At 41.8% G+C, this 23,944-nt stretch overlaps 1 protein-coding gene across 50 annotated transcripts in view; it reads left to right on the top strand.

Moving 5' to 3' along the window:
* Positions 1-23,944, top strand: part of GRIP1 (glutamate receptor interacting protein 1) — a 766,103-nt gene that overhangs the window by 425,942 nt on the left and 316,217 nt on the right. For 23 of the 50 annotated variants that reach the window (XM_084956296.1, XM_084956297.1, XM_084956293.1 and 20 more), the window contains exon 1: positions 17,296-17,391. The exons of the other annotated variants lie outside the window; for them this stretch is intronic. In XM_084956296.1, the coding sequence (XP_084812422.1) occupies positions 17,337-17,391 (55 nt within the window). In that variant the 5' untranslated portion in view covers positions 17,296-17,336. Of the gene's footprint in view, positions 1-17,295; positions 17,392-23,944 lie in introns of those variants that run through there. 50 annotated transcript variants of the gene reach the window in all.

The raw sequence follows: 23,944 nt of genomic DNA, 5'->3' as shown, positions 1-23,944 counted from the left end.
CAAGCTCATGGCAACGCTGGATCCTTAACCCACTGAGCAAGGCCAGGGGTGGAACCTGCATCCTCATGGATGCTAGTCAGGTTCGTTTCTGCTGAGCCCTGACGGGAACTCCCCCATGCCCGTTTTTTTATTCAGGTTTTGTTGTTGTTGAATTGTGTGATGTTTTGGATATTAACCACTTTTTAAATGTATCGCTTGCCAGTATCTTCTCCCATTCAGTAGGTTGTCTTTCGTAAAATGAATTCCTTTGTTGTGCAGAAGTTTGATGTTGTCACATTTGGTTAGTTTTGCTTTTGTTTCCCTTGTTTGGAATTCAGATCCACAAAACATCACTAAAACCAATGTCAATGAAGTTACTGCCTATACTTTCCTCTGGGAACTTTATGGTTTCAGGTTTACATTCAAGTCTTTAATCCATTTCAGATTGATTTGTGGGTATATGGCATTTTTGACGCAACTTGTAGTGAATTATTTTTTTCATACCCCAAACCCAAAATGTGTCCTGTTTTCCAGAGCTTGCTTCCTCCATGAAGCCTGCCTTAAAGGCCCGAAACCTCAGTCATATTTTCTTCATTCTCAGTGAGAACAGCACATATACCACTGAGAACTATTTCATGATTCATTTATTTAGGTCATAAGCTTAAGCTCCTCAAGGCAGAGACCCCTGTCTTCCTTCTCATTTGTATCTTGAATGGTAGAATGGTATCTAGAACAAACGAGTGTCATTGAACGAGTGATTTTACAAAGGCGCCATACTAAACTTCTTTTAGATTTTGTCATGTATTTAAAGCTACTCCCACCTCCTGCTTCAATGAGTATTTTTCATGTAGACTACATTCTGTATCTGAAAACGTCTTATTTACTTATAATTGACAGTTTACAGCTAAGAATTATATTGAGAAATCTCTTGACCTGAAGAAAATTATCTATAATGGATAAGTCAGATAAATGTTCCAAATGGTTAATGGTTCTTATAACTGGTGTTGATTACTTTTTTGGCAAAATCTCAGCCTCTTTTGAGATCAGGAGGGAGGAAGGCTTGAGAGATTTGCCTGAATATTTTATATATATATATCAATATAAATATTTTATATATATAATGTTATATATAGATATGAACATAAATATACACATACTCATAATTTATACTGAAGTATATATAAATCATATATTATAAATACTAAAATTATATATAGATTTATATATAATAATTTATATAGCAAATATACAAGCCTGTGCAGTTGATAGGGCAAGTATTGTAATTCAGATTTCATAGGTGAGGAATCTGAGGTTTGGAGAAGTTAAGTGACTTCTCTGGGGTTACGCAAGTAGAAAATGATAGTCACATCCTAATGTAAAGATGCTTGAATTTTACTGTTCATTCATCCCTTCATTCATTATGTGCCTTCAGTGTTCCAATTGCATGTTCAGTGTGCTGCAGATTCAAAGAGAAATAAGACCCATCGCTTCCTTAAGGTGTTCTCAGCCCAGAAGAAGAAATTAACAGGTAGACTAGTAAGAACAGTCCACAGCAACCCACAGGCAGGAGTGGTAGAGGGAGCAAAGGCATGGATTTCAGAGTCAGTTGGGGTGTTCTAGTGCCCCTTGTCATTCTGTATGGCTAGAGCTTTACGAACAGGAGTGGTGAGACAGGACTGGAGAAGCAGGCTGTGGATCACTTCGTGAAGATTCTTGATGACAATGCCTCAGAGATTGAAAAGAATTAAGAGAGGGATAATCAACCTTTTTTAAGCAAAAGTCAGAGAGATGGATCAAAGGAAATTAATGCAAAGTCAACAGCAAGACTAATGCAAAAGTTGGGGCAAGGCATGATGTGGTCGTAAAGTGAGGCAGTAATCATTGGCCATAGAGGACTTGGCGGGCAGTTGGATACAGGAACTGAAGGAGTCTAGGATGGCACCTAGGTGTTTGGAGTGGGGAGCTGGATGGATGATGTGTCATTTATCAGAATGAGAAATGCAGGGGAGGACGAGAAGTAGATTTTGTCACATAACAAGACACTGCATCCCAGTGGAAATTCTTTTCATAATTGTTATAACATGGAGTCCATTAGGCTTGTGCTATTCAATATGATAGCCACATGTGGCTAGTGAGCCCTTGAAATAGAGCTCAGAACTGAGATGTATGGTGAGTGTGAAATACACACCAGATTTCAAGAAAAAGTATGTGGAAAAATGTGAAAATCTCATGGACCATGTTGTATATTGATTACATGATAAAAGATAGTATTTGGATGTATTACATTAAATAAAATATATTATTAATGTTTTATTAATTTCATTTGAGTCTTTTTTACTTTCTTAATGTGGCTGCTGAAAAGAAAGGAATTATATGTGGTCTTGCATTTGTAGCTTGCAAATTAAATTTATGTTGAAAGCACTGCCCTAAGACTCAGTAGATAGCAGATGTTGAAATGGCTTAGGGCAGCAAGGATTTGGGGGCACACCTTAGAATCACTCCCATGTACTTTGTATGTGAAGCTGATTTCCCTTCTCCCTCAGGATAGTGATAAGAGCTCTCTGCGGCCAGAGTGGACTGGGTGTATTTGAAATCTGCTGGTCCTTGAAGTACTTATACTGCATATTATGAAGCCAGGGTGTGTTTCTAAACCTTTCTCAGAAGACTCCCAAGAGAGTGGGATCATAGGTCCAGGAAGTATGCTTTGGGAGTTCCCACTAGGGCGCAGTGTGTTAAGGATCCAGCCTTGCCACAGCTATGGCATGGGTCGAAGCTGCAGCTTGAATTCGATCCCTGGCTCAGGAACGTCTATATGCCATGAGCATCGCCAAAAACAGAAAATGAAGAAGAAAAAAGAAGTGTGCTTGGAGGAGAGGGGAGTCCTAGGGAAACTTTGGGAGCACAAAGAAGACTGAGAAATGACAGGGGAGAGACTTGACCCTGTTTCCTAGACCATCTCTCAGCCAAGGTCCCCTGGATGCTCCAGAAGCTTCCTGACCCTTCAGCTGACCTGGCACCTGAAAGCCCCAGCCCATTCCAGAGTGCTTCCTGCCAGATAACTTGCAGTGCCTGCCCCCAGCTCTTGGGTAATATGATGCTCCCTGAAATGTCTGTTTATTCAGCTTCCCTAGCATAGGAAAGAGCTTAAGAAAGTAAAGGTCTGCAGGTAGCAAGGAAATGAAATCTGACAAGACCCTGCTTCCTGGGCAGAGGTGCTTCCATTCTGGGCACACAAGTCTTAAATCTGTAGCTCTTTTGTGGCTAGTTCTTAGCTGCATATCCCAATATAAACACTTTGAAATAGGACATGCCAGTTTCCCCCAGTCCTTGCCTCCTCTGTCCTTCCTTCATTCTTGCATTCAAGAAAAAAAGAAAAAAAAAAAATTAGGAGTTCCCGTCGTGGCACAGTGGTTAACAAATCCTACTAGGAACCATGAGGTTGCGGGTTTGATCTCCGGTCTTGCTCAGTGGGTTAAGGATCTGGCATTGCCATGAGCTGTGGTGTAGGTCGCAGATGCGGCTTGGATCCTGCATTGCTGTGGCTCTGGCACAGGCCAGCGGCTACAGCTCCGATTGGACCCCTATCCTGGGAACCTCCATATGCCGCAGGAAGTGGCCCTAGAAAAGGCAAAAAAGACAAACAAACAAAAAAATTATTAAGCACCTACTGTTCTTCAAGTCTTAAGCCCCAAGACCCTCAAAACAAAAAGACTCCCTCTGTCCTCCAGAAGCATTCAGAACCCTGGAGAATTGACCAGACAAGCCCACCATCATTGTTCCAAAGTGCAGTGGGCAAAGAGAGAAGGAGCTCTCTCAACTGCAAAATGGGGGAATCGTAGGCCCCCCCTGCACTGGCTTTTTGTGAGGGTTCAGTGAGGACATGGAAGTCTAGGCTTGGACTGTGCCCAGCACACAGGAAGCTGCCATCAGTGCTGGCCATGCTGCTGCTACTGCTGATGGTAAAGTTGATGATGATGGAAGAGATGACAGCAGTCATCATGACCCGTGGACACATTGGGTTCCCTGCATTCTCAGCCAGAACCCAGATGTCCCTAATCTGCTCCCCACCTTTCCTTGACTTTGGCTCCCCCGTGGCTTCCCCCTATACCCCTCTTTTCTTGGTGATGCGCGATCTGTGCTCCTGTCACTGGATGCTCAGGTGGGTTTCTGCATCCCTGTCGACACTGGCTTTGTCATAAGCCTTATAGAACTTTGGAGGGGCCCCTGCAAGTTCATCCTCCCTGTCTTATGTCCATAGCTGGCCTGAGGTCTCCTCTGGGCTACCAGCCTCAGTTTGGTCCCCGGTCAGCTCCATCCAGGTTGCCTGAGCCCTGCACACCCATGTCTGATGCTTTGCTGCCCTGTAGTAGCTACTCACACCCTTGAGCAGCGAGAACATCAGCTGCCTGACCTTGCTTTTGCTGGACTGAAGGAGGCTCATGGAACTGGATCTTTCTATTTTATTAAATTTATGTTTATTTTATTGTTTTCTTACTCATGTCCTAACTGGATCTTAGGATGCCCAAGAAAGAGACCCAGTTTAGAATAACCCTCTTCACAGACTTTCCTTGTTCTTCAATTCTGTACTCCTTCCATTTTTATGGCACTCTTTTTCCTTTGAGGAATTTTTAGAGGGCTGCTTCCTCCTAAAGAAACACCTTGACTTTTTTTTTCTCAGAGTCAGTAATTGTGATGCAAAGTGTTTGCCAAACATTCACTAGGAGCCCTTTAATGTTATTATTATGGGGAACAAAAGTGAAAAATAATGGGCACTGTTTTTGTTTTTTTTTTTTTTTACGTGAGAGAGATGGGGTAATGAGCTTAGGAAGATAGAATATCTTTTCAGAAACCTTTGAATTTGATAAAATGTGGATTTCTTAAGAGAAAACACCTTTCTCTGCCTTATCTTCTGAGTCTGTACTCCTTACATAACTGTATTACAGATGGGTAGATAGATGGGTAGATTCCAGAGCCTCCTGGCTTTTTTTTTTCAGTACACACACACTCACTTGAATATTATTATTTTCATAAACCCTCATACTTCTTACAGAGCACTTTTAACTGACAAAATATTTTCCTATTCACTGTCTCATTTGATCGCCACAGCAACCCTGGAATTCAGGATAATAATAGAATGACAAAGCTTAAGTGATCTTAGACTCACAACCTCCTTATTTTGTAGGTCAAGAATCCGAATCTCAGAAAGACGTTTAGTTAGTGCAGATGCTTTTGATCTCAAATGACAGTAACCCACGTCAAACTGAGTTAGCAAAAGGGGGACAATAATGACGCATAATAACCAAAAAGTCCAGGCTTTTATGGTTTCAGGTGTGGATGGATCCAGATGTTCTGACAACATCTCCAGGAATCTGTCACTCTCCATCGTTGACTCTGTCTTGGCCTGGTTGAAAGACAGAGGAAAAGTCTTTCTTCCAAAGTCCTGATAAAATGTCAGCTCTAGGCATGTAACCTCCCTTTCTTGGAAGGAGAATAGCTTCTTTTTTATAGTTCTAGCAAAAATGCTGGGATTGCATCTCATCAGCTTGGCTTGGATGCCTGCTTATTTCTGGACCAATTTGTGTGGCTAAGGGAAGAGTGTCCTCTCCTTGGTCAGACCTGATGCCAAGCCCTGGGAGGGTAGCGGGAGGGAGGGCCTGCCACACTCACATCATGTGGAAAGAGAATAGGTCCTCAAAAGAAAATCAAAGTGTTACTCTTCTTTAAAGGGGAAGGAAGACCTCAATGCTGCATAAGCCTAAGCAATTCGTAAGGCTAGATGGCATTTTCTGTGAAGTGGTAGCATAGTGTTTTGGTTGGAATTCCGAACTGTGTATTCTAAGTTGGAATTTATCCCCAGTGTACTTTTGCAGCAAAGAGATCATCTTATTCACCTTTGTACTCGCTGGGCTCATCACCGTGGTCAGCATGACAGAGGTGGCCCGGAGCATTTATCTAAGAAATGGCCAGTCTGGAAGTTCCCGTCGTGGCACAGTGGTTAGTGAATCCGACTAGGAACCGTGAGGTTTCGGGCGCGATCCCTGGCCTTGCTCTGGACACAGCGTTGCCATGAGCTGTGCCATGAGCCTGGTGTAGGTCGCAGGTGCGGCTCAGATCCCACGTTGCTGTGGCTGTGATATAGGCCAGTGGCTACAGCTCTGATTGGACCTGTAGCCTGGGAACCTCCATATGCCATGGGAGTGGCCTTAGAAAAGGCAAAAAGACAAAAGAAAAAAAAGAAAAGAAAAGAAATGGCCAGTCTGTAACTGCATCAGAACTTCAGCCTGAGTCTTCTGACTCCTTGGGATGTCTTTCAGTTTTGCCATCTTATTTCCTGTGTTTAATTTTTGTATACTTTCTGCCATCATTTCCATGTTATTTGATTAAAATATTTTAGTGAAGGGTGGCCTTTGTCCCCCAATCGCATGTGTTTTAATGACCCACAATACTCATTTCTTGAAGGAGTGAAAGGCTTGTCCATTCACCATATCGGATATGATCATTGTATCTAGACTCACTTTCCATCATTTTATTAAAATTATTTAGATTTCTATGTATCTGTAGGGTGCCTTAAAATATTGTCAGTTCAGTTTTTAAAATTTTTTTATTTTATGATTTTTGTTTTTTCCCTTATAGTTGATTTACAGTGTTCTGTCAATGTCTTTTTTCTTTTTCTCATATTATCCTCTATCATGTTCCATCACAAGTGACTGGATATATTTCTCTGTGCATTGCTCTTCCACTCCAAATGCAATAGTTTGCATCTATTAACCCAGGCTCCCAGTCCATCCCACTCCCTCCTCCCCCTTGGCAACCACAAGTCTCTTCTCCAAGTCCATGAGTTTCTTTTCTGTGGAAAGTTTCATTTGTGCCATATGTATCAGATTCCACATATAAGTGATATCATATGGTATTTGTCTTTCTCCTTCTGACTTAGCCTCTAGTTTCACTCATGTTGCTGCCAATGGCATTATTTTGTTCTTTTTCATGGTGGAGTAGTATTCCATTGTGTATATATGTCACACCTTCTTAATCCATTCATCTATCAATGGACATTTAGGTTGTTTCCATGTCTTGGCTATTGTGAACAGTGCTGCGATAAACATACAGGTGCATGTACCTTTTTCAAGGAAAGTTTTGTTCAGATATTTGCCCAAGAGTGGGATTTCCGGGTCATATGGTAATTCCATATTTAGTTTTCTGAGCTACCTCCATACTGCTTTCCATGTGGTTATATCAATTTACATTCCCACCAACCGTGTCCGAAGGTTCCCTTTTCTCTACGCCCTCTCTGAATGAGTCAAGATGTCTTAGAATTGAGGAGCCTTTTGCTGTAGTTTGTTTTCAGAGCATGCATTCTCACTGTGGAAAGTGTAGCTCCTGTATCCACGAAATGAAAGTATTCAGAATAATCCCCAACTCCTAATTTATCCATCATCCCCTTCACCTTCCTTTTTGGTAACCATAATTTTGTTTTCTATGTCTGTGAGCCTGTTTCTGTTTTGTGCATAGATTCATTTGTATAATTTTTATATTCCACATATGAGTGATATACTACAATATTTGTCTTACTTCACTTAGTTTGATCATCTCTAGGTCCATTTATGTTGCTTGCTTGCAAATGGCAGTATTTCATTCTTTTTTAATGGCTGAATGATGTTACATTACATATATAAAATGTATATATGTATGTTTATATATATCATTATGTGTATATATATAGTGTGTGTGTGTGTGTGTGTACACTCCACATAAACCAGTCATCTGTTGATGGGCACTCAGGTTGTTTCCGTGCTTCTATGAACCACAAACTACTATACATCAAATCGGTAAGCAAAAGGGATTTACACAGGGAACTATATTCAATATCTTATGTTAACCTATAAAGAAAAAATCTGAAAAAAATGTATATATATAACTGAATCTCTTTGCTGAATACTTGAAACTAACACAGTATTGTAAATCAACTATATTTCAATCAAAGAAAAGTAAAAAGAGCGGTTAAAACAAAAAAAGGCAAGTTTGGAGGTTAATTGTTAAGAGCGCAAAACCCTGGGGAGTTCCTGTCATGGCTCAGTGGTTAACGAACCGGACTAGCATCCATGAGGATGTGAGTTTGATCCCTGGCCTCACTCAGTGGGTTAAGGATCTGGCATTGCCATGAGCTGTGGTGTAGGTCACAGATGCGGCTCAGATCCCCTGTTGCTGTGGCTGTGGTGTAGGCTGGCGGCTACAGCTCCAATTTGACCTCTAGCCTGGGAACCTCCGTATGCGACTAGTGCGGCCCAAAAAGCCAAAAAAAAAAAAAAAAGGTAGTACAAAGCCCTGTTGAAAATGGATTTATAAAGCTTTTTAGCCATACGTGTCTGGGTATAAAAACATTTATTTTATTTTTTCCTTTTAGGGCCACACTTGCAGCATATGGAAATTCCCAGGCTAGGGTCAAATCGGAGTTGCAGCTGTCAGCCTACACCACAGCAATGCTGGATCCGAGTTACATCTGTGACCTCTGCCACAGTTTGTAGCAAAGCCAGACCCTTAACCCACTGAGCAAGGCGAAGGATTGAACCCACATCCTCGTGGACACTATGCTGAGCCACAATGGGAACTCCTGAACATAAAAATTTTCAAACAGACAATGAGACACCAGCATCAAATGCTATCACTTACATGGGGAATCTGAGAAAAGGACAAAATGAACTTTGCAGAACAGATACTGACTCACAGACTTTGAAAAACTTATGGTTTCCAAAGGAGACAGGTTGGGGGGGGGTGGGGGGATGCCCTGGGGGTTTGGGATGGAAATGTTATAAAATTGGGTTGTGATGATCATTGTACAACTATAAATATAATAAATTCATTGAGTAATATAAAACAAACAAGCAAAAAAAAAACCCCAGACCCATCCTATTACTTTAGAGATACATTGTGCCCTTGACAGGTGATAATTATGCCTGCTCCACTACAGCCTCCTCTCAGGGTGAGTGTGTTTTTGCTGCTTTCTTTATTCACAGAGTCAAACCAAAGAGAAAATTCTTTTTAACTTCATCATCTTTTCCTTTGCCTGTTTCTTTGTTACTCTTGCTGCCTCTGACTTAAGTGAAAAACTGGCTGGGTTGTATGTTTCTTCATATTTGGAAAAGGACAAGGTCCTTATGAATCATCTTGTCAGAAGCACCAGGAATAAATCTCAGCTTTGCTCTGAAAAGGAGGGCACAGGGAGCATCTCTTTCTTTTCCATCCACAAACAGGCAGTCTCCAAGAAACCTGTTGTTATTTGAAAGAAAATTCACTTAAACAGGGAGAGCTTTTTTGTTCAAAGAATTCGTTGACTCCATCTCTTGTAGAAGAGCTTTAGATACAGTATTACTTATAAAAGAAGTCCACTAGAAGAGAAATACCCCCAAATTTAGTGATGTAACACAAAATTTATTTAACATTGGCCATGTGCTGAGTACAGTTCTAGGCAATGAAAAAAAAAAATCCTACCATCATTAAAAAAAGAAGAAGAAAAAAAAATGTACCTCCAGATGGGAGAAAGCAGATAATAAATAATTAAAATAGTGTGTTAGATGGTGCTTAGATCGGGGAAAAAGTAAAGCAGGAGGTTGGTGGTAATGGGGTACTGAGAATAACCACATCATCTAACCAGTCCTCTTTTAGAAATCTCATTTCTGGAATCTAAAATATGTCACAAGGCAGCCTGTCAACAAAACAGAAACAGACTCATAGACATAGAGAATGACTTCTGGTTGCCAAGGAGGGCGGGGGGGGGGAGTAGGATGGACTGGGAGTTGGGGGTTAGTAGATGCAAACTGTGACTTTTAGAGTGGATAAGCAATGAGGTCCTACTGTATAGTACAGGGAACTACATCCAGTCTCTTGGGATAGACCGAGACAGAAGATAATATAAGAAAGGGAGTGAGTGTGTGTGTGTGTAAATGAATAAAAGTGTGTTTGTGTGTTTGTGTGTATAAATAAATAAAACCAGGTCACTTTGCTATATAGCAGAATTGGCACATTATAGATCAACTATTACTTTAAAAAGAAATTCATTTCTTCCCTTGTTCTGAGCTGGTTTCTGTGTACACACCACCACTCCTTAAAGTTGGGCATTTGGATTGGTTGTGTTTGTTGCCTTGTCAGTAGCACATAAATCTAGGGACACATCCTCGGGTTGTGGCATATGACCATTCCTTTAAGTCAACTTTAGTCTGTGCTTGTATAGTTAGCCCCTTTTTTATTTTAGTAACAACAGAGCTTCTCTCTATTGGATATTCTGCTTTTCTTTATTCTTCAAGTAGGATGCTTATCTTGCAGGTGATCTGCAAATTGGTGGTCATCACATTTGACATAGCTTGGGCTCTATATTGTCCTAATGCATGAGATTATTCATATGAAATTACCATAGCTTGGGCTGTATATTGTCCTAATGCATGAGATTATTTATATGAAATGGCCCTTTAATTTAGACTCAAAAAGAACAAAATTTAACTGGCCTTACAAAATTTGAAGAGAAATACTGCCCTCAAAGAACTTCTAAGTTATTAGTAAAAATCAAAACAGGTGTTGACCACTGATTCTGGGATGAGTTAAGAAGTATTATGCACCAGAGGTCCAGGGCCCCAGTGCCCAGAACTAGACAATCAATAAACGTTTCTAAGAGAAGGCTCCCACTTATTACTGTCATCCAGGTGTGAACTAGGATGCTGGCCAATCAGAATGGCACCATGTCGGGGGCGGGGTTTAAAGGAGACCTTGGACCAAACAGACTGCTGAAGACGAGGGTAGCGATGCTGGTGTGTTCTCATAGGAGGAGCAGGCATCCTGTTGGGAATAAAATGAGGAGCTGGGTCTGGTTCCAGTCCAGTTTGAGATGCGATGAAGGGTCCCCACATACCTGGGAGTCAAGGATCGGGGAAGGTGGTTTGTCAATAGGAGAGCAACTCGGGGCTGGAGCTGGAGAGCGGATCAGGAGCAGAGAGGTGATTGCTAGAGTCCTGGCAGGAAATCGGATGCTGAGGAAAGAGGCCACGATGACAGCATGTGGGGGAAATCCCACCTTTTATGAGCAAGGTAAAGGAGAGGCCTGAGAGCAAGAAAAGGCTGTGGGAGGTGAGGAAAAGCGATCACTCTGTGCCATTGCTATCCTGGAGGACCTCCTGGCAAAGGGATTTTAGTTGTTAATCCCAGGGCCCATCCCTGAGAATCTGGGCTTTGTAACCAAATGCAGATTATATGATTGTATCCTCTACCAAATACTTAGTGACTGTTAAACCTTTTACTATTCTTTGTTCAAGTCACTTTATCAAATCATACAGTTAATCTTTAAAAGAAGCCTAGAAGTCGAGTTCCATGTTACAAATGAAGAACATAAAGGATGGGAAACTTGCTCAAGGTCACACAGCCACCTAGTGGTGAAAACAGGATTCACAGCCAGGCAGTTGGGTCTAAGGACTTGGCTTTGGGCCACTATACTCTCTTCTCTCTACCTAAAGCCCCAGGAAATAGCTGGATATAACCTGGGATCTTTTTTTTTTTTTCGTCTTTCTGTCTTTTGTCCTTTGTAGGGCCACACCCATGGCACATGGAGGTTCCTAGGCTAGAGGTCTAATTGGAGCTGTCGCTGCTGGCCTACACCACAGCCACAGCAGTACAGGATCTGAGCCGCGTCTGCAACCTACACCACAGCTCACGGTAATGCCGGATCCTTAACCCACTGAGCGAGGCCAGGGATCGAACACACAACCTTGTGGTTCCTAGTTGGATTCCTTTCCGTGGCGCCACGACGGGAACTCCATAACCTGGGATCTTAAGAGGATGGTTTCTGGCAGGTTTCCTCTTCTACTGCATGTCCCCCTTTCTCCATATCCCATGCTTTAATGTTTTCCAGCAGATGCTTTTAGCCGACAAATGTCTGAGGCTCTTCCCTCGGTGGGAGCTTTTCTGGCCTCATGTTAGGTGGAAGCATCCTTCCCCCGGCACCGCGCTGGGCCTCTGAGCATGGACGACATAGGCACAGAGTGTGCATTACATCCTCCCTGTGTTATCACAACACACCAGAGGCTCAGAGGCACTAAGTGCTTTTTAATCACCCCAGATTTGCAAGAGTATGTCCTAATGACACTTCCTAAAGGGCATCATTACTTCTACAAAAATGTTTTCTCATAAAATGTTGGTTAGAAAAAAATGCCCAATAAATCCTGTCTTGGGCAATTACACCTCATCTCCATAACCTTCGCACCACCGTCAGCAAATGAGGTCTCGTTTCTTCCTCTTTCTCAGAGTCACCCTCAGCCACAGCTGGGCAGTGGCAGGTTCTGCTTGGAGCCCGATCCTAATGTGTGGTCTCACTTGGACACAGACCATGCATTAAGTGGCAGACAGTGGTCACAAGAATTATAACATGTCTGAGGCGCATCGTTCTTTTAACAGCTTTGAAAAGCAGCAGGTTATAATAAGCCAATGATGGGTCAGTGGATTGTCCACAAGGAGTTGAACAGGGGGCACTGGTCACATTTTAAGACCTCCGTGAACACTGTATTCTAAAATACCTTGACACAGAGTCCCTATCGTGACTCAGTGGTAACGAACCTGACTGGTATCCATAAAGACTTGGGTTTGATCCCTGGCCTTACTCAGTGGGTTAAGGATCTGACATTGCTGTAAGCTATGGTGTTGGTTGCAGATGCAGTTTGGATCTGGTGTGGCTGTGGTTGTGGTGTAGGCAGGCAGCTCCAGCTCCAGTTTGACCCCTAGCCTGGGAACCTCTGTATACTTTGGGTGTGGCCCTTTAAAAAAAAAAAAAAAAAAAGGCAAAAAGAAAAAATACCCTGATGCCTCCTCCGGGAATGCTTAAGAGTTATCAACTGTTGAAGAAAAAAAAAAAATCAGTATATTCAGTACTAACCAATCTAGGTTGTCCTGCGCTGTTTAAATCATGACCTAAGCATATTTAGCATTTTGAATCCAACTGCATTCAAAGAAGAAAAGAGGTAATATTTGAATAAACAATCAAATGGGATCTGGCAAGTGTAACAGTTACAAAATCAGTTGAAACAAGGAAGAAGGTACAAATTATTTTAGTACTGTGATCAAATTGATTCTAATGATACAAAATAGTAGGGTATTTATTTGTGAAGTTAACTGCATTATTCTGTTGTGTTTTGTTTTGTTTTTTTAACTTTTAAATGAATTCCCTAGCCATAGGTATGTGGCAGGAAATTTATGGTTAATGATGATTCTTTCTTGCTAATAATCAGGCGACTCTGCAAAGAGCAGTGTTTATTTGGGGGTTAGAGATGTTATACAGAAAATGAATACAAAGGAATGAGAATAAGTAGCGGAATAAAGTAGTGCGGGGCGGGGGTGGGGGGTTGAGGGGGTTGTTCCCACCTACTGATGATGCTGTAAAATGGTTTTCAGAAGATACTAGAATCCTTGGGCCAGTATGAAGGGATTTGGGGTCCTCACTCCCACCCCCCTCCTACAATGAAATTAGTACTGTACTGTCATTGGCAGTGCTCTTCAAAATATTTAAAAACAAGCATGACAAAGACAGCAACCTCTCAGAATGGACAAGCTGTCCAGTCAGGTGGCCTCCTGTGGTAAACACTTGGTGCCTAGTGATCTGGAACCCAGAGGTACCTGTCTTAATTGCCTCCGGTTTCTGGTTCTTTCTGGTGGTTCTGGACACGTTACCTGTGCTTCCGAGGGACATGGGTACAGGCGAGGGAGAAGGGGGATTGAAGAAGAAGACGTGATGGACTCTACAGATTCGCCTCCTATCATAAAATGTAACTGCACATAAAGGTTCTGTGTTAATGGGATTTTTTAACCCCTGTAACAGGAATCAGGTTTTCTATTAATGGAAAAGGGACCCAGTGAAAAAGCAAAGAGGAGAAAGAATATTCTGCCAGAGTGAGAAGCCTTAGATTCTTTCCTGTTCTTTACTACTGACCAGCTGAGTGACTATGATGAAAAATGCTCTCTCTCTCTGAGAACCAGGTTCCTTATCTGAACAAAAACCCATGACCCAGTCACTGCTATGATATACTGTATGTCAATGTGCTTTGTAATCTGTTAAACACACACACACACACACACACACACACACACACACACACAAATATACTTGCATTATACCTTAGGAAAACGAATATTTTTTTAAAACCATGAAATAAGAATTATCATTTTAAGGGAATAATCAGACCTGAATCCAGCAAGCCCACATTTTCATATATTGAGGCTTTTGTTCTGTTTTGTTGTCTTTTTAGAGCCACACCCTCGGCATATGGAGGTTCCCAGGCTAGGGGTCAAATTAGAGCTGTAGCCGCCGGCCTATGCCAGAACCACAGCAATGCCAGATCAGAGCGGCGTCTGCAACCTACGCCACAGCTCATGACAACGCAAGATCCTTAACCCACTGAGCGAGGCCAGGGATCGAACCCGCAACCTCATGGTTCCTAGTCGGATTTGCTTCTGCTGCACCATGGTGGGAACTCCAGGTTTTTTTGGTTTGGTTTTGTTTTTTGTTTTTTCCACAAAAAGAAGAGGAGTAAATTTCACGAAGCCACTCTTTTCCAGGTCACCTTGAAACTTAATTAGATGTGTTTTGTGCAATTCTGCCTGCTTTCATAGTCCTTACTTGCTGACCCTCAGAGAGCAGGTGAAGTTATCTAAGTTTGAGTTATCTACACATCTGAGCCACCATAATGACCTCGGTTGATTATGGGGTTGATTATGGGGTTGTAGTAATTTGGTGCCTGAGCAAGGCAGGTTCCTCCGCCCCACTGGTGGCTGTGGTAGGAGGCTGTGGTCCAGCTGCCTCTTGGGACCTGTGTCCTACAAGTCAGTACATTTTGAGATAAAGCTATTCACACTGCTGGAAGGCATTTTGCCGGCATTAGAGTTCAGGATCTGAGGCTGGACTCGAGGTGACAGGAGAAGGAGGGGGCAGGGGACAGGAAGGCTGAGCTGGGTGGGAATAGCTCCCAGGGAAATCTCTGAGGACAAGAGGCCAAAAATGGAAGAAGGTGGGAACACCTGGCAGATGCTTTCATTTCCTGGAAAAGGGTTACTCCAGGAAGGCTCAATTTCTATAAGATTCCTGGAGCTTTGAGCAAGAGCTCAGCCAGATTAGCAACCACAATATAGAAGGAGGAAAAAAAAAATCCCTTAATTTGAGCCCTTGGGAACTTTAAGAAGGACTCTCGGCTGAGTTATTTCTCCTGCCAGAAAGCAGGGCATTTTAGCAGCTCTGAAGAGCTTTCTAGGACTGGAGGACAGAGCCTTTAAAAAAAAATGAGCATTCTAGTAAAAGAGGAAATATTTGATTATTTTAGCCTTAAGGAAGAATTAAATTAGATCTGAGTAGGCATAATAGCAGGGGGTAAGAGATTTATGTATGATTTTGAGTTTTATTTGAATAGACATTAATAAAATGGGCTGGAGTGGTGATGTTACACTGGCAAGATTTTGCTAATGCTTTTTGACAGCTACATATTCTGAGTGCCTGGATTTACAGAAAGACCTTAAATTTGGGGGATGACTCTTTTAAAGAGCCAATTATAAATATTTATCTCATTTTTACTAATAACCCAGTTTTCTACTGCTCTGGTACATCTCTCTTAAAAACAAAACAAAACAAAAATTCAAGAAGGCTAAAATATTCCTAGGGATGACCTAATAGAGATGAAAATGAGATGGCTTGAAATTCAAAAACAGATTAATGCTAATTGGAATAGTTATAAAAAATTTGATTCTGCAATACAATCCTTTTAATCTACTTTGCTATTGATTAGTGGTGGCTGACTGCTTTAGCTAGACCATCCTTGGTAAAGGAATTCTGTTCTTTTCAAAGACCTTTAAAGTAGATGCTTGTGATGTTCAACTGCTTTTTCCACCGTTATTATTTTTCTCTTGGACCTCAAGTAGAAAGCATATGCATTTCAATATCAGTGGATTGAAATTGTCTGACTTAAAATGGAATTTATGAATGGAGAGGAAAAAGCTCTATCATTAAATTTGGAATCCTTGGGAGTTATTTTAGAAACCAGCTTGAAAGGTTTTTTTTTTTTTTTTTAAGCCTTAGAGTAGAGAATAAGACTGTATGAATAATTTATCTAGCCCTAGAAATAGTAATCAAATAGTTTGGACAGTGATGTATCTTTTCATTTTGACTAATTGGCTGAGTTCCCGGCCAACTGTGATTTTTTTTTTTTTTTAAAGTTTTCTGAATGTTCACCAAGGTTCTTGGATGAAAATTCCATACCAAATGTTAGTTTGTATTGACTGTACGGGGAGTAGGCTGCTGCTGGCAGATGAAGAACGGTGCTCCGCCTTCTTGTCATTTTGTGAATGGATTGTGAAGGGTTTGTTAATTTGCTCTTCACTCCACTGGAGCAGATACTCCCAAATATCTGCTGTGTCGCAAGACGGTTTTATTTGCATAAGAGAAGAATGGTTTGGGGGAGGGTTGTTTGGAAAAGAGGATAATAAGGTACTTTAAAAATAGAAATGCTTGGCCTTGTTTGCTTTTATTTCTGGTATCTGTAGAAACTGTCTTGACGGTGTTGCCTTCCAGCCAAGTCCCTTTTAGGAAAGGGTGATGAAAGGGGCCGGGACTCCATCTGCCTGATGCTCCACCTTCTCCTTCGTCTTTCTTGCATGTCCTCTCTCCACTTAGACTGGCTCGACCCTCATGGATTTTATAAAGTGCCACATAGTTCTTTCTGACTCTGTCTTGGGCTGCTTCTCTTCTGTAGGCAAAAATACACTACTGCCTCCCAAAGATACACTACTGTCTCCTCCTTTGCCTTTCTGTTTTGTTGTTAAAGAACCTAGTGTATGATACACACAGTTCTCCCTAAAGTAAGAGTGCCTGCATTTCACTTGCATTTCCAGTTAAAGCAAACCCCATAAGCACAATGACTTCATGCTGAGACGAAAGGGGAAGGGGGCGGGGGCGCAGGGGGCTGAACTGGCCGGAAACATAGCCTCCGTTTGCTTAAAACTGAAGGCATTGCTCAGGGCTTAGTATTAGATTTACGGAATGGCGTTGTCCCTGCTTTCTACAATTTGGTGCTTTGTTGCTGTTGAAACAGCCTCACTTGCTAAGCCATTGTGATCATTCAGGGGGAGAAGGCTGTGGCGGGCAGGGGTACTAGGAGTTGCGAATGACACAGCTTTGCCAGATGACATGTAGCGGACCTCCGCATCAGCCGAGAGGAATTAAGCTTTGTCACTCCCCACTGGGACTACCTTTCTCCTGCTATGTGCGCAAGGAATTCATATGCTGCCGCTGCAGCCACCAGAGCAGAGCCCTGAGTGCACTTTGCCACAGCAAGCAGTGAGCAAGAATGATAGCCGTCTCTTTTAAATGCCGCTGTCAAATTCTGAGGCGACTTACCAAAGGTACTGTGATTTCCTTGTTATTTAGCCCACGAATCCGTTGCAGTAGCCTATAAACACAGTTTCTTGGTTTTTACTTTCAAATCTGACTGTCTTTACAATTTATTGTCAGGCAACAAAGAACTCAGGGAAATTTGTATAGATGGCTAGATATGGACAGGTAGACTGGGCTTTTGCTTTCTGTCGTTACAGCCTGGTTGTGTTCATGCTGAGATCATGAACCTGATGTGTGTGTGTGGTGTGTGTGTGTGTGTTTCTGTGTGTATCTGTGTGTTTGTGTGTGTATGTGTGTGTTTCTTAATGACTTCATTCGTTGCTGAAAAGAAAATGCATTTGTGTCCGGTGCTGAAGTTATCCTGGGAACCCATCATTTGGCATGCTGATTAACTGGGCAAGAGAAGCCAAGTGCGTGTTACTGTCCTTTCCGTGAAACATGTGCTAAATGCAGCTGGCTGCTTCAGGACCCGCACAGCTGGCGAATCCACCGAATCACTGTTTATTCTATTAATTTCCAACATCTCATGAGCTTTTTCCCAGGACAGCTTTAATGTTTTTCTTTCACGTTAGAATTGCATGTTCAGAAATGTAGGTAATTTGAAATGCTTTGGTCCTGTGAGCTATTTGAAGAAGTTTATTTGAAAGTACAAAAAAATCATTGCTCTGTATCTTCCCTTCAAGAATTCCTGACTTAAGAGTATCTCTCTTAGAACTTGAAAATATTAATTAAATCTCTCCGTACTATTTTAAATATGCTTTTCTTTGAACTCACTCGCTCTGTGTCATCTCATTTACTTTGTGTGCATTCTTCTGCAAAGTTAGTGAATGTCGCTTTAAAAAATCCTGCCTTGGATATGGATAGATGTGTGAGCTCTCTTGCCTTATTTCCTTTAGATAGATGCTACTTTAGAGAGAATTTATTATTTTTTTAAAAATTCACTCAGATTACAAGTGCGTAGCTGCAAATGCCTTTCTCTTTCAGCCTGTAACATAAGAGTACTGTCAAGTAATTAATGGATGTAATTATGCTCTAGAAGCTCTGAACCTATAAATATGTTAATGGATGCTATTTCTATCAGTTTAGCTTGACATATCAGAGTTCTTTGATCACCAGCAGTGCAGCTAAAAATGCAATTAATATTTTATTTGGCAGAAGAATGAGCACAAAGCAAATAGTGAGAAATAGATCTTGAGTCAATAACAGGAAAGAGAATACATACTATAGCCCAACTTACCGAATACATTTGCAGGTGGTTTGGATAGCAGACCAAGTCCTTTAAAAGGCACTTTGGGGGAAATATAAGAAAGACTCTCCATTTTAAATTAGGCTGTTAGCATGGGGTAGTAAATTCCGTTTTGCCTTTATTCTCTGCAGTTGGTACAGATGTACCATTTCTGTTTATGAATCACTTTTAAAAGACTTATCTTTTATGTGATGGTTTCGGCTAAGACCTAAAGGGTGTCTTATTCTAAAAAGTTATTTCCTAAGCTGATTTTAGCATTTGCTTATCTTGATGTTGAGAAGTTGATGCTCCTGTTGCATTATCATCATGAAACAATATTTTCTAGTCATATATGTCAGAGATTCTTTTACAAATCGTGCATGCTAGGATGAGTGTGCACCTAAGCAAATTTTAATTCTTACACATATTTTTAAACTTCTTCCAGTTTTCTATGTTTTACGGAACCATTGGTCTCCACTAGTGAAAGGAGATTTAAATGCTTACTGAAATAGTTGCTAACAATCCAGATAAATGAGGAAAGTATTGATACCTTCTTTGTGGCTGCTATTTCACTTTTTTTCTCAAAATCTATCTGCTCTTTTCTATTTGGTCTTTGGCTGGAGGCTGCCAATTGATGACTGAAATAAAAATCTCTATGTAGAATCAATGTGCCATAATTTGGCCCCTTTCTGCATTTGACCGGGTGTTCACATGTTGCCCAGGAATGTGTCTGAGCGATGCAACACATACTTTGTCATCTCCTTCCCATCCTGTCAAACAAAGTTCAAGACCCACCAGTCCTACCTGTTATTCCGAATGGATGCATTGGGTTCCAACACCCCACTCCTACCTGTCATGCTGCTTTTCTTTGGCTGTAATAGTGAAACCAAGAACTACATAGAATTAAAATCTTAAATGTCCTTTCTTTGGGGTTTTTTTAGGGTGGGGATGGGGGTGAGTAGTGTGTGGATATATATGTACTTGGATGAAGTTTCTTTCCTATTTCATCCCCCCCCCCCCAGCTCCCATGCCCTCACCTTCAAGCCCCAAATACCCTTATGTCTTTATTCCCTTTGAGGGCTGCACCTAATACACCTCCTTCAGATGTTGACCTCAGAGCCCCGCACACAGTAGGCACTGGTAACTTGTCTGTTAAAAGGAATTAGATTTGCCTAGTTGGACATGGTAGGACTTTTGAGTTTTCTGTGGGTTCTTAGCAAACCTTTCAAGTTCTTTATTGGATCCCTTGTGGTTAGCACCTAACTCAGCTCTTAGGAGGGACTGGGAACATCTGCTTTGTGTTTCTGAAACAATATTGCCATTTGTGGTGGATGTCACCCACAAGAAAAAACAATATGGCAAGTAGAATACCTTTTAAATTTTCTTAAAGAGAAAAGGATACAATTTAGGGTAAACTATTGTCTGCACACACACACACACACACACACACAGACATACACACACACACTTAGTATTTTACATATGTTTTAGCTTTTTTATTCATCCATCTATTGTCCATTTGACAAAGAGCTGTTGAGTACCTACTATGTGTAGCAGGCATGCCATTTTGCACTAAGATCCTGGGCTAGGACATTTTATAAGGATATCAAGCACTTTGAACTCAATATATTTTTAACAATAAACAAATTGTTCCTTAGTTGTGAAATAACTTTTAAGATCTCTGAAACAGACATTTTACAGAAATCCTTGGATCAACCCACATAGAAGCATGGCCCACAGTATTATGGCAGAACATATGTTAGGTGAACTTATAGCCCTTCTCAGATCTGGGAATTGAGTCTGTTTTCTTATTAAGCCTTCAAGCAACTGTCTCAGTCTTTGCCTTATGGGCCTCCTACCAGGGTTGATCAAGAACAAGAAAATAACCTTTTCCTCCCAAGGCCTGTCCCTCACCATTAAGAGAGGAACTTGGGGCCCTTAATGGACTACCACTGCCAGAAGTATTTGGCATCTAATATTGAAATCCGAAGAAGGGCTGCTGTCCTCTGCCCCTGTTTTTGTTCCTCTCTTCCTCCAGAATGAGACTGTCTACTGATGACCGAGCCTTGGAGCTAAATCCAAAAATAACATTTTCTCAGCTTCCCGCCTCTGACAAAGGAGTTTTTTTGAGCAAGGGAAGCTCATCTTCTTGGCACCTACCTTCACAACTGCATACCTCTGAGAGTCCCGCTTCCTTTGCCAGCGGCTATGAGCCTGAAGAGAAGTAAAAGTGTTCTTGGAGAAGGGAATATATTTTCAGTTTCTTCAGCCTGTGTTCATTTTCTCTTGTCACGATCGTGTCCTTTCCTTCTCCTGGAAATCAGTTGGCCTCATATGCAAAGAATCATTTTCTGTAATGGTAATTGCGGCGACCCCACTTTCTTTCTCAAGGGCCACTGAGTTCCTGGTGGAGGTCTGAACGTCCACACGCCACCAGCCGTGGCATTTTTCTTTCACAAGCTTTCCTCTGTCTTCCAAAGTCAACATCAGCCAATAAGTATTTACTGACACGCCACAGGGAGTGTGGCTCTGGTCACCTTTTGCTTTTGGTCCCCGTTCACTTTATCTCCCTGTCTTCTCTCTCCTGGCTCAGAACCCACAGCCGAAAATCGCTGCCTTCACTTTAGTAGAGATTTCAAAATCATTCATTAGAGCTGGCCTAAGAGTCATTTTCCTTTCTTTCCTTTTCTTTCTTTCTTTCTTCTTCTTTTTTTTTTTTTTTTCTCATCTTTTTAGGGCTGCACCCATGGCATATGGAGGTTCCCAGGCTAGGGGTCTAATCGGAGCTGCAGCCACCAGCCTATGCCAGAGCCACAGCCACGCCAGATTTGAGCCGCATCTGCAGCCTACACCACAGCTCATGGCAAAGCCAGATCCTTAACCGACTGAGCGAGGCCAGAGATCAAACCCACAACCTCATGGTTCCTAGTTGGATTCATTTCCACTGCACCATGATGGGAACTCCCATTTTATTTTCTACTTGTCTTTTCTTCCTCTCTCTTCCCAAACACACCTCACACCTAGAATAGGATGAACTGGCCCTGCCCCTTTTCCGTTAACCTGCTCCAAGCAGCTCTGTTGATTGGAGTCCCCATAGGGCATCTGAGTTTGTGGCTGGCATTCCCCACCCCCTGCTTGGCACTCTTTCTTCCTCTTTCCTCATTTCTCTTCCAACCTCCATAGCCTTTCATCTCTCTGCTGCCCGGGCATTCATGGGCCTTACTTTATCCATTGGCCCTGAGCAGGATTCTCAAGGCTCTTCCTCTCAGTTTTGTTCCTGACACTTCTCTCCCATCATAGAGTCATCCTGCTTGAAAGAGAAGGTCAGACATCAATCAAGGACTTGTCTCCTGAGGGAACTGAAACTCAGCCATCTTAGACAGCCAGCAATCTTAGTCTGAATTCTCTTCAACAAGAGCAATCTCACCATGTGTCTGATCATCTTTCAAAGGGCTGTTTAAGGGACCTCTGAGTCCCTTAAAAAGTCTGACATTTACCCAGCATTTAAAACTTTTTCTGTTCAGGAATTCATTTTCTTTGTGTAATCTCCATCATCTTCAACAAGGTCTTTCAATTTTTTTAGCCCTAATGGAAGAGAGCAAATGACAGAGATTTCCTGCCTCTTCCTTCTGTCACATTCTTTTACTCCAAGGAACTCCTGTATCCGACGTTGAGCTCAGTGTCATTGTTCTGAACTTGATTGCTCCTCTTCTGATAGCCTCAGATTTTCTGCTCAGGTCCCTCTGCACTTTGCCATCTGTCTGTGTCTCGTCTCCCAGCTCCTCTAGGCATTCTCCTCTAATGGCTCCTCATCCACTCCGTGATATGATTCAGAATTAACATCTGGGTTAGGAATGCTCCCTCTTGGCTGGTCCTCATTTCTCCCATCTCCCCATCCTCATTTCTCCTGCTCACCCACGCTGGCCTCCTCTCTCAGACCCTGCCATCTGGAACAGCTTGACTGTATCTCTCTACCTCATTAACTTTCCATCCTTTTTCACAGCTCACCTGAAAACACATCCCTTCTCCTTTTGCCTCTCCCTCTTAATTTCATCCCATCAAAGCTGGTTTACTCATTCATCCTTCCAGCCTATAAACTTTAAAAAATTCCATGCCCTTAAATGTTGTTGCACAAAATAAGATTATCACATTTTATTGGGGTTTCATGGGGAATATTCTCTCACACATGGAGCGACACCCCACATGAAGAGGTGAATTCTGCAACCAGATTTCACACAGGTCTTGCTGCTTTCCCACCAATGCTGCTGGTGGAGGTGATGGTGACAGAGTTCTTTGCTGGGCTCCGAGTCCAGTGCTCTGAGGGAGTTTACGTTGAACAGCAGCTTGGACTACATTACTCCTAGTGGTCTGAAGATTTTCTTTTGTAAAACTGGCTAGACTTGTCATAGTTGCAAGTTTATTTCTCCCCCATCTTCTGGATGGGAATTGCACGCTAGAAATGCCTTACCTCCTTCCAGGAGCCACCCATCCTTCTGCTGGAATAACTGGCTCTCTCTCTGTAACCTAGTCTAGACCCTTCTGATTGCTGCTCAGGGAGGAAAAGCTGGTTCATTACTGGGAAAAGGAAGACCATTTCAGGATGGCATTCTCGTGTGCTAACTTGTATACTTGGGGGAAATGAGACCCATTGTTTCATTTTGCCCCACTTTTTTCTATAGCAGGAAAAGGGAATGGGAACCATGCACCTGCCCACCTAGAATAGTAAAGAGAAACCAACCAAGGTAATGCATCACCAATCCCTCAGCATTCCATATGGCATAGAGGAAACAGAATTGGCTCAGAAGTGGGAAGATGTGCGACCCCATCCCAGCTCTTCTCTTTTTACCTGTGTGGTGGAATAAAAGAACTGAACCTCAGTTTCTTCATGTATAAATTAAAAATCATAAGTGAAAGTTTTTATATGGTTTTATGCTCATGTTAGTTCGAAGAAGATTAATTTCAAATTTCTGCTGCCATCGATTTGAATTTTTCTCATAATAATTCACTTTATTCTGGCAGAAAACATTTTTTTGGGTCATTTCCCACTATTGAGAGAAGGCAAAATATGTATTCTGAAATTTTCTAGGAGTATAAGGGAGCAGTCAAGGTTTAGGTCCTTCTTCTTCTCTCTTTTATTCAGTCTCTTAGCATTATTCTGCCCATATACATGAGAATTACATGTTAACCCCAAAATTAATCATCTATGCCTTATTAAATCCACAAAAGAAAATAAATTGTTGCAACATTTCTTTAGTAATTGCTTAATTACAAAGCTTCAGTACCACATATATCTAAAAGAAAAGCCATGCACACATTTAGCTTCTTAAAGGATATTA

Source organism: Sus scrofa, chromosome 5 (assembly GCF_054392235.1).
Source record: "Sus scrofa isolate SSC_HxYL_T2T_F1_AM1 chromosome 5, Sscrofa_HxYL_maternal_Yorkshire_Landrace_v2.0, whole genome shotgun sequence".
In the NCBI taxonomy this organism is placed as follows: domain Eukaryota; kingdom Metazoa; phylum Chordata; class Mammalia; order Artiodactyla; family Suidae; genus Sus; species Sus scrofa.
The sequence above is the reverse complement of the archived record's forward strand: the minus strand, read 5'-3'. Positions and strand labels throughout refer to the sequence as shown.